The sequence below is a fragment of the Oncorhynchus tshawytscha genome, linkage group LG09, assembly GCF_018296145.1.
Source record: "Oncorhynchus tshawytscha isolate Ot180627B linkage group LG09, Otsh_v2.0, whole genome shotgun sequence".
Lineage (NCBI taxonomy): Eukaryota > Metazoa > Chordata > Actinopteri > Salmoniformes > Salmonidae > Oncorhynchus > Oncorhynchus tshawytscha.
In genome coordinates, this window is record NC_056437.1 from 45046728 (window position 1) to 45058208 (window position 11481).

Consider the following 11481-nt stretch of genomic DNA (forward strand, 5'->3'; position numbering starts at 1 on the left):
TTTTTCAAATTTGCCCATGTTTATCCACAAATAACGCTAGCTAAACCCATGTTAATGAGTCACGGCTTTACAAAATTGTAGCTAGCTACGCAACGTTTACCACGTATTGTCGCCTCTTCATTCTTTTTACAAGACCGACAAATACCAACAATAAACTTGATATTTCTAATATTACTATGCATGATAGTGTTTACCTTTGAGGGAAATGAAGGTTGTGTAATTTCTGACTAGTGGGAAAACATTGTAGTTGGCTAGCTAGCTAACCAGTCAGATTTCTCACGCTAGTTTGTACGCAAGCTCAGTAGCTAGTTACGTGGTTTACTTTTCTGTGAAAGGAGAAGTACCCGGACTGACCACAATATATGAGCTAGAGCACTGTGTTCGATGCACATCTGAACTATATATATTTTTTAAATACAGTTATCATTCCAGCCATTAGGTAAATGCATCAACCCTTAATGATTGAATGGTCGACAAGTAGGCTTGGAAGTGTTCAAATAACACATGCAATAAATACATTAAGATTTCTTTAATTCCATACATTTCAAAGTAATAACAGCTCAATGACTTATGGCAACATTTACCCAATCATTAAATGGCATCTGTTGGCTTCATGAAGCAATGGCACAAGACAATGTTGTGAGACATGACAAAAATTAGCATTGTATTGGCGTTGTGTAGCTACATATGTGACAGACTATTTCATAACTGGCTTAAATAATTGTTAAATTACTACTATTTGAGAGAGCTCGTTGAAAGGCGAAGACAGCCATAGCCTGTGCAGAGGTTTTCTTGAATTCTAAAGGAAAACAAGCAGATAGTCGTGGGCGAGTGCAAGACTAGCATTGGTATTGAGCAGCCCAAAGAACACCGTGTGCAGGTTTTTGCTACCACAATAGTCTACAAATTGGTCTACAACTCTATATGCTATATTCACATAGTGTAGGTTGCAAAGCATGTAGGGAAACCTGCATAAATTGTTGGGGCTGGTTGACTGACATAGGGGGTCCCTGGAGTGGTCTAAAGCGCAGCGCCATGTAGAAAGAGTGGTTTTGTTTTGTAAACACGTGTAGCCATTTAATGTGCTTAGGAGTACATTGTCAACTGGAGCCACTGCAGAGAGAAAGAAAAACAATTGATTGACATCAACCCTGTACAATGGTGGGTTTTGACCTTGTGTGATATCGTAGGCATTACTCTACAATGTTGTTCCTAAAGTAGTTCTGCTAGGCTAATTACATTCATAAAACCGTCTAATTGTTACAGCTTGTAAGTGTGACATGCTTACCTCTTGAACATTGACCTTGATAGTTCCATTGTTACCCTTGTCTAAGGTTTTGAAGGCACCTGAATCAAGAAGATACTACTTTTAGTGACAAAACTGCCAATTTTCACAATGATTATGTATGTACCCCATTATTTTCAAAGTACCATTAGTTGTGCTGACACACAACAAATGTAACAAAAGTTAATGCATATGTTTTTATTTTTTTACATCGAACACCTATACAGATCTAAAATAACCCTTGCCATTGGGATGAGATAGGAAAGAGCAGGGAATCGGACTTACGGCACATAGCGTCCAGTCTCACAAGGCAGCCAATGCAGTTGTCAAAATCCATGTTCCCATTCTCATCGCTGTATCTGCGAATGATCATCTGGAACAGCTCATCATTGAGGGGAAAGCCTGTGTCCAAACCATAGACATACATGTTTAGGTTTAATGTACATCCTTGGTCCACACTGAAAAGCTGATATCTATAAAGTTGTAAAGAATAACAGAATTGCTGGGTCAAACAACTTTACTTAAGAGATTCAAAATGTATTCATATCAAAAAGTGCAATGTTTCAAGATGTATGCTGTAAAAAGTGTCTGGCAAACAGCCAAAAATGTTTCTGTGCTACATGATAGCTCTTACCTGCCGCCCTGAAAGCATTGGGAAGCTCATCTGCACCAATAACCCCAGAGCCATCAGTGTCATAAGTCTTATACACACCCTGAAAAAAAAACAGTGAAATACATCTATGATTAAATCTCCATGGTTCCAAATTTGTATTATACTTTCTAATACAAAAATAAAATGTATATTAGTGCCAATACTCTCAAACTACTTTGTTACTCTCACCTGCCATTTCTTGATATTGTTCCAGAGGTGTTTGAACTCATGGAATCCGAGCTTCCCAGTACTGTCACACTGCAACAGCGTTAAGGTTAACAAAAACATGACACCTATAACAATGCTGTGTACACAAAACATTAAGAACACTCGTTCCTTCCCTGACAGACTGACCAGGTGAATCCAGATGAAAGCTATGATCCTTTATTGATGTTACTTGTTAAATCCACTTCAAAATCAATGAAGGGGAGGAGACGGGTTACAGAAGGATTTTTCAGACAATAGGGACATGGATTGTGTATATGTGCCATTCATAGGGTAATTGGGCAAGACAAAAAAGATGCCTTTGAACAGGGTATGGTAGTAGGTGCCAAGCACACCAGTTTGAGTTTGTCAAGAACTGCAACGCTGCTGGGCTTTTCAACTTCAACAGTTTCCTGTGTGTATCAAGAACAGTCCACCACCCAAAAGGACATCAAGCCAACTTGAGAACTGTGGGAAGCATTGGAGTCAACATGGGCCAGCATCCCAGTGGAATGCTTTTGACACCTTGTAGAGTCCATGCCCTGATGAATTAAGGCTGCTCAATATTAGGAAGTTACCTCATTGGTTTGGTGGAGGCATGGGCTAATGGGAGTTTCCACCATATTTCTTTTTTTTTGTTTTGAATTTGACCCCTTTTACTCCCCAATTTCGTGGTATCCAATTGTTGTAGTAGCTACTATCTTGTCTCATCGCTACAACTTCCGTACGGGCTAAGGAGAGACGAAGGTTGAAAGTCATGCGTCCTCTGATACACAACCCAACCAAGCCGCACTGCTTCTTAACACAGCGCGCATCCAACCCGGAAGCCAGCCGCACCAATATGTCGAAGGAAACACCGTGTACCTGGCAACCTTGGTTAGCGCGCACTGCTCCCAGCCCGCCACAGGAGTCACTGGTGCGCGATGAGACAAGGACATCCCTACCGACCAATCCCTCCCTAACCCGGACGACGCTAGGCCAATTGTGCATCGCCCCACGGACCTCCCGGTCGCGGCCGGTTACGACAGAGCCTGGGCGCGAACCCACGGACTCTGATGGCACAGCTGCGCCACCCGGGAGGCCTCCACCATATTTCTTATACGAGTAATTTTATTTCTAATCATTAAAGGGAAGTGAACAAGTGCACACTACAAATCTAAAAGCATTGGATTGGTGGAGGCATGGGCTAGGTGGAGTTTCCACTTTATTTCTTATACCAGTCATTGGGAGATTCTCAATTTGTTTTGCTCGACTCGTTGCTTCCACTACTCGTCTCCTTTGAAAAAGGCCAAAGGTAAATCGAGGAGCGGAAGAAAGGAAATCAGACTCCACCACACACATCAGGCTAATTACGTTTACAGAGGAGGAATCCCAAAATACACGTGTAAAGTGGTAAAAAGAAATGTAGCTGGTTGTGCCAGACATTTCATATATAAAAGATAAGTAGTGTATTGACCTTAAACATGTGCATGTTCTTCTCATTCGAGAAAACAACAGATGATTCAAAGGGGGTGTGGGCAGATTTCAAAATACTTTGTGATAGGAAACATCAGAATGTCCTTGGCTGGAGGAGGCTATCAGAGGTGCAAACTATTCCGTTCGCCTATTAACAAATCGACATCCCTACATATGGTGACCACTTATCGGTTTCCGGGTCACAGAAAAGAGGATGGAGTAGTCGAGGGGAGGACAAACATTACCAATTGAGAATTCCCCCATTTCCTTTCAAATCAGAGAAGGGAAGTGAACATGTGCACAACTACTTCTCACAACTCTAAAAGCATTGGATTGGTGGAGTGAGAGTTTCCACCATATTTTTTTAAACCAGTAATTTCCTTTCAAAATCACTGAAGGGACATGAACAAATACCCACTTAGGAAGGAATTTCGACATAGCCATAGAAAAGGTCTAAGAACAAGGGGGAGGTTATGAACAACCTATGCTTTCCAAAAGTGTAGGTCAATTTAAATAATCCATGTGTTATATGATGGATAGTTTTAATTGACCTAAACTCGAGAAACATGGCTTGAGAAACATGGGTTGTCAATAAACCTTCCCCCGCTGAGACCTTTTATATGGCTATGTCTGAATTCTCTCTCCATCCTTATGGCACTAAATTCTGGAAATGATATTTTTGCATCAACATCAGATGCATTACCGCAAACAGGTAATAACAGGAAGGATACATCCATGACTGCAACCATGCTCCTGCAGGACTCAATGCTAAACCCGTCTGTCTTCAGGTCACCATCTGAAATTCAAAAGCAGCCAGTTCACTCACTGGATTACCATGCCCTTAATGACTCACAAACAAAAATCAATCTCACTGAGAAATTCATCACAAATATTACATCTCAAACATGGCTTTCTGAGAGAGGGATTGAATAACAGGTATACACTTAATGCACACAAGCACAGGCAAAAGCCACATGAACAGAGACAGAAACATAGCTTACGTTTGGAAATAATTCTGTTCAAGATGTTCATCAATTCAGTTGGGCTCACCTCCATGTCCTTAGGGAAAAGTTATTCCGTTTAATTACTCCAACATCGAAGAATACCACGTATAAAGTGTCTTAATATTCAATAGTGAATTTGAGCCATACATACTTAAAAGCAGAAATAATTACATGAAGATCAAACTGCTATGTTGCATCAATTTCAGCAGTCACTGTGCCTTTCTAATGGCATTGCCATAAGGGGTTTACATTGCCTGTAGCATTGCCACAAGGGGTTTACTTTTACAGGGGTATTATGAAGGTAAACTAGAATAGGAATGTGTGAGAAGTGACAGGGACCTATTGTACTCACATCTCCAGCCAACTGCTGGAAGACTTTGCGAAACTGTCTTTCCTCGTCACTCTCATTCTGCTCTGCGTACGCAAGTGGCCTTCGTGGTGCGGGCTGCACGATAACATTTGCACTTCAGGTTACTATTATCCATAACAAATGCACATTTTCAGCAAAACCGTATGCTCTAGTGATAACTTGAATGATAAAATATCGATGCCACTCACTGGGTCAGAGGGCACAAACACAGCTGGATCAATATTGCTGCAAAAGACACAGGAAATTAACAGGTTAGTCACTTGGTAGCATTCCTAAGAGATAGATAGGGGACACACACTTGTGGACACCGCTTCAAATTAGTGTATTCGGCTATTTCAGCCACACCCGTTCCTGCAGCCATGGAATCGCCATAGACAAACATTGGCAGTAGAATGACCTTACTGAAGAGCTTTGAACGTGGCACTGTCATTGGATGCCACCTCTCCAACAAGTCAGTTTGTAAAATGTCTGCCCTGCTAAATTAAGTGCTGTTATTGTAAAGCCTTGGTTTCATGCATGTTATCAGAAGCCTCCTCCCTAAGTTTGTTCTATTCGCTGCTTTAGCACACTCCGCTAACCCTGATGTCCTAGCCGTGTCTGAATCCTGGCTTAGGAAGGCCACCAAAAATTCTGAAGTTTCCATCCCCGACTACAAAATGTTCTGTCAAGATAGAACTGCCAAAGAGTTGCAATCTACTGCAGAGATAGCCTGCAGAGTTCTGTCATACTATCCAGGTCTGTGCCCAATCAGTTTGAGCTTCTACTTTTAAAAATCCACCTTAACAAAAATATGACTCTCACTGTTGCCGCTTGTTATAGACCCCCCTCAGCCCCCAGCTGTGCCCTGGACACCACATGTGAATTGATTGCCCCCCATCTATCTTCAGAGCTCAGACTCTTAGGTGACCTAAACTGGGATACGCTTAACACCCCAGCCGTCCTACAATCTAAGCTAGATGTCCTCAATCTCACACAAATTATCAAGGAACCTACCAGGTATAACCCGAAATCCGTAAACAAGGGCACCCTCATAGATATCATCCTGTCCAACCTGCCCTCTAAATACACCTCTGCTGTCTTCAACCAGGATCTCAGCGATCACTGCCTCATTGCCTGCTTCTGCTATGGGTCCGCGGTCAAACGACCACCCCTCATCACTGTCAAACGCTCCCTAAAACACTTCAGTGAACAGGCCTTTCTAATCGACCTGACCCAGGTATCCTGGAAGGATATTGACCTTATCCCATCAGTAGAGGATGCTTGGTTATTCTTTAAAAGTGCTTTCCTCACCATCTTAAATAAGCATGCCCCATACAAAAAAATGTAGACCTAAGAACAGATATAGCCCTTGGTTCACTAAAGACTTGACTACCCTTGATCAGCACAAAAACATACTGTGGCGTACTGCATTAGCATCGAACAGGCCCCTTGATATGCAACTTTTCAGGGAAGTCAGGAACAATATACACAGTCAGGAGAGCAAAGCCTAGCTTTTTCAAACAGAAATTTGCATCCTGTAGCACTAATTCCAAAAGGGTTTGGACACTAAAGTCCATGGAGAATAAGAGCACATCCTCCCAGCTGCCCACTGCACTGAGGCTAGGAAAAACTGTCACAACTGATAAATCTACAATAATCGAGTTTCAATAAGCATTTTTCTATAGCTGGCCATGCTTTACACCCCCCCCCACAGCAACTTGCCCAAGCCTCCCGCATTTCTCCTTCACCCAAATCCAGATAGCTGATGATCTGAAAGAGCGGCAAAATCTGGACACCTACAAATCAGCTGGGCCAGACAATCTGGACCCTCTCTTTCTAAAATGATCCGCTGAAATTGTTGCAACCCCTATTACTAGCCTGTTCAACCTCTTTCGTATCATCTGAGATCCCTAAAGATTGGAAAGCTGCTGCGGTCATCCCCCTCTTCAAAGGGGGAGACATTCTAGACCCAAACTGTTACAGACCTATATCCATCCTGCCATGCCATTCTAAAATCAAGTTAAATAGATCACCGACCATTTCGAATCCCACCGTACCTTCTCCACTATGCAATCTGGTTTCTGAGCTGGTCATGGGTGTACCTCAGTCATGCTCAAGGTCCTAAACGATATAACCGCCATCGATAACCGCCATTCGACTCTGTCAATCACTGTATTCTCATCGGCACACTTGATAGCCTTGGTTTCTCAAATGACTGCCTCACCTGGTTCACCAACTACTTCTCGGATAGAGTTCAAGTGTGTCAAATCGGAGGGCCTGTCGTCCGGACCTCTGGCAGTCTCTATGGGGGTGCCACAGAGTTCAATTCTCGGGCAGACTCTTTTCTCTGTATATAAATCAATGATGTTGCTCTTGCTGCTGGTGATTCTCTGATCCACCTCTACGCAGACGACACCATTCTGTATACATCTGGCCCTTCGTTGGACACTGTGCTAACAAACCTCCAAATGAGCTTCAATGCCATACAACACTAGCATTTAAAAGCAGTTGGAGGCCATGGAAGCAGTAAAACTAAATGCATGCTCTTCAACCGATTGCTGCCCGCACCTGCCCGACTAGCATCACTACTCTGGACAGTTCTGACTTAGAATATGTGGACAACTACAAATACCTAGGTGTCTGGTTAGACTGTAAACTCTCCAGACTCACATTAAGCATTCCAAAATCAAACCTAGAATCAGCTTCCTATTTCACAACAAAGCCACCTCCACTTAGTGGGGCAAAAAAGTATTTAGTCAGCCACCAATTGTGCAAGTTCTCCAACTTAAAAAGATGAGGCCTGTAATTTTCATCATAGGTACACTTCAACTATGACAATCACATTGTAGGATTTTTAATGAATTTATTTGCAAATTATGGTGGCTAGGCGCCTTAGTTCCAGTGAAGGGAAATCTTAACGCTACTGTATACATACATACTAGACAACTTCTTGGCAACAGTTTGGGGAAGGCCCTTTCCTGTTGCAGCATGACAATCCCCCATGCACAAAGCAAGGTCCACACAGAAATTATTTGTTGAGATCGGTGTGGAAGAACTTGACTGGCCTGCACAGAGCCCTGACCTCAACCACATTGAACACCTTTGGGATGAATTGGAACACCGACCGTGAGCCAGGCTTAATTGCCCAACATCAGTGCCTGACCTCACTAATGCTTGTGGCTGAATGGAAGCAAGTCCCCACAGCAATGTTCCATTATCTAGTGGAAAGCCTTCTCAGAAGAGAGGATGCTGTTATAGAAGTGAAGGGGGGAGAGAGATTCCATATTAATGCCCATGATTTTGGAATGAGATGTTCAACAAGCATGTGTCCACATACATTTGATAATATAGTGTATGATGAGCGACTGATTTATGGTCCGAGGTTACTATGTGAAGAATCATGCTCCTTTCCGACATAGCTTGGCTGTTGCAACGGTACAATCAGTTTTAGGAGTGGCATTGTCCTAAAATTAGACTACTTTCATTGCCCTTCCTCCCCCACAACCTATACAGCCTCCTCAACCACCTTCACATCTGGCAAAGTCCAGGAATTAAAAAAAAAAAATTTTTTAGCCAGAAACATGTAGAGACTACATTCCTGTGGTGAACATAAGAGATGATGATTTAGAAGATCCCTACCTTACGACATCAAGAATGCCACCGATGAGTCTTTTGGCCAGAAACATGTTTAATCAATTGAAATGTGTCAACCTGTGAGAAAGAAAAAAACATTAAAAACGTTAGTCGTTTTTAAACGTAGTTTATATTTAAACACACCTCAAATACAAAGTCAAATACATCATGGAAATCATACGGCCATTACAAGAATAATGGAAGCCTACTAAGTCAGCTAGGATAGGCCAATGACTATGGGGATAGGCTAATTACTCAAGTTGACACATGCCATGGGAGGCACACCCGCTGCAAATGTTTCGCCCTAAGTAAGACGCATTTGGCAAAAAAAAACACCCCTTTCAGAGTGGTCTGCTAAAAAGGACTAAATTAATCAATATTACCCTTGAATGATAAATTGATGTTTAACTCACGACAGCTAGTTAGGGGGCTAATTTGCCGACCACATCGACGTTAACTAGCGAAGTTAACTTAATCAATGCTACGAATATATTTAATGGGAAGGCTGAACAGTCGGTACGTTTAAATAATGTTACGATTACAACCCAAAACTGCATGGCCTTTTTCGCAAGCCTACAAACCAACTACTAGACAGGCTAGCTACTAGCTAGCTTGCCTGGACAGGAAGAGGATGGCTAGCAGTGTGTTAAACTGTACTAACTAGTTAACGTTAGCTAGCTAAGAATGCTGACGTAGTAGGCAAACGATGCTACAATAACACTATAGTCAAATCGACAAAAGTATTCAACATGTTAGTAGTAGCTACTTACCAGACTTGGAGGTGCCAGTGATATTGTAAAAAAAAAAAAAAAAAGCAAGGAGGCTGTCACGCACATTATTTTAGTAAGCCAATGAGGAGTGATGCCGTGCACATGTCATGTCTGCAACTGGGGACCTCTTAGTTAAAGTGAACGTAAGTTATTTGCGTAGAGCTTGCTGCTTCTTTGATGAGGTGTAACAGCGGTTAGCATCCAATGTTGCATTACAGCCACATACTACACTGGAGTAAAACTAACTCCCTTATACTTTGCTTGAATTTTTCTTTATTTTATATATATATTTTTTAAACTACCCTCTAACACTACACTCACAAAAAAAAAACACTACCCTACTCCACAATTTAAATATATTTAGTCCTACCTCAGGCCAACAACCTGAAAGGATGAGACACCACCACTTAACACACCCTGTAAATCTTCTAATGTCATGTCTCCCACACCCAACTACCTCTCTGCAGCTGCCACCACAACCTCAATTTTCTGTGACTTACGTTCCTCCAGTACAGTTGATAACCATTGCTATAAATGCTAAAAATCCAATTTTACTCTAACATATCACTTTTTGGCCCATCCCTCTGTACTGGTACATATCTACCTCACACCCCTCCTCTCAGAATCCCTCCCCCTTGACCCATCTTCCTCTACTTTCTTCACTGTCTCAGCATATGACAACTTTTGCACTAGTCTAACCATGAAAACATCAACCTGCCTCTCACACGGGCCATTTCTGATCCCCAGCCCCATGAGTACCCCTACAATTAACACATACCACTACTTTCCCCAACGCTACAATTCATAAACCTTTATAATTTCAATACTAGGATTCTAAGTGCTTGTTTCTTGGGCTTCAGGAATGACTGAAAAAGTTCCGCAGGAAAAAAGTAACTGATTGAAAGTATATTGGTGAACAAAAGCCATGGTCAAGGCTATGTCCACACCAGTGCAATGAGTGGAGCTTATTCCGGTGGTCTGATATACACTTTTGAACGAGAGGCGTATTCTTATATTTCCCATTTTGCAGACGCTTTTATCCAACGTGAATTACAGTCATGCATGCATACATACTACATATGGGTGGTCCCGCGAATCGAACTCACTACCCTGACATTACAAGCACCATGTTCTAACAACTGAGCTACAAACAGCAGACAACAACAAAAAGCGGTTTGCAGTTTCATTCCTACCACTGAACCAGTGTTTGAGTTCTGTGGTAGCAAATATCAAGTCCCTTATCTCTGGTATATCTTGGCATGTGTCAATCAAGACTAAGTTTAAATTGTGTGCAGTGGAATGGACATATAATGCACAATGTCTCAGGAAAGACTGTCTGGGTTGGCAATACTCACTATAGAAAACAGTCGGGCCCGCACCCTGGACCTACAGGCCGTGGTGACTTCAGGAGTCTCAAATTGCATTAAATTTGATTTCATTTATTTTTAATATTGCAGCCTATTTGTGTAGGCTATTAGCCACATTATTCCAAATGTGAAACAGTGAGGAAGTATTCTACATGTACATAAAGGCTTCACCGCATGAAGCCTCGATAAAAACTTGCCTGATCCGAACCGTTTCAAAACATACTGTACATACAATGGGTTTCCAAAATTCAAGGTTACCAAAATCCTCGCTTGCATTTTGTAGTGTCTCTTGGCATTATGGTTAGTGCTATCCGGGATCCTTGTGACCACCCTACCCTAAACAGGGCGGTGGAGGTCATGAAATTTTGTCTGGTTATGGTCATGAAAAAGACTGCTGGTCCCACAGAAATTGACCGATAATGAACATAAACACGTTTAGCATCTCCAGGCCTCCACACATACAAGCTGCTGATGCACACCTTTGAAACATCCACATAAAAAAAGTATAATAAGTCAATTTAACATAGTGCCTTTAGGAAGTATTAACACCCCTTGACCTTTTCCACATTTTGTTGTGTTACTGCCTGAATTGAGAATGGATTAAATTGAAGAAAAAATATTACTGTCCTACACACACACAAACAATACCCCATAATATTTTCACATTTTTTACAAATTAATAAAAAATGAAAAGCAGAAATGTCTTGCAAACCTAAATCAATTCAGGAGTAGAAATTTGATCATATACAGTTCATATTCGCT

General features: G+C 41.8%; 1 protein-coding gene across 1 annotated transcript; it reads right to left on the bottom strand.

Annotated features, from left to right (window-relative positions):
- Positions 1 to 514: 514 nt before the first annotated feature.
- Positions 515 to 9489, bottom strand: capns1a (calpain, small subunit 1 a). Its single transcript, XM_024432089.2, has 11 exons — positions 9353 to 9489; positions 8589 to 8660; positions 5159 to 5195; positions 4953 to 5045; positions 4598 to 4655; positions 4328 to 4392; positions 2127 to 2195; positions 1920 to 1998; positions 1571 to 1687; positions 1289 to 1347; positions 515 to 1113 (listed from the first exon to the last, which is right to left on the bottom strand). Exons 2-11 carry the CDS (start codon positions 8633 to 8635, stop codon positions 1087 to 1089), a joined length of 651 nt encoding a protein of 216 aa, XP_024287857.1. The 5' UTR covers positions 8636 to 8660; positions 9353 to 9489; the 3' UTR covers positions 515 to 1086.
- Between the last annotated feature and the right edge of the window lie 1992 nt (positions 9490 to 11481).

Bases quoted from the DNA above. Each gene is read 5' to 3' on its own strand.
- capns1a (XM_024432089.2), bottom strand. From the start codon at position 8,635: ATGTTTCTGGCCAAAAGACTCATCGGTGGCATTCTTGATGTCGTAAG. The intron at 5,046-5,158 runs GTGAGTGGCATC...GTTATCGTGCAG, and splicing joins TGTTTGTGCCCTCTGACCCA to CCCGCACCACGAAGGCCACT. The intron at 2,196-4,327 runs GTATCCTTCCTG...ACGCTGTTGCAG, and splicing joins GCATGGTTGCAGTCATGGAT to TGTGACAGTACTGGGAAGCT.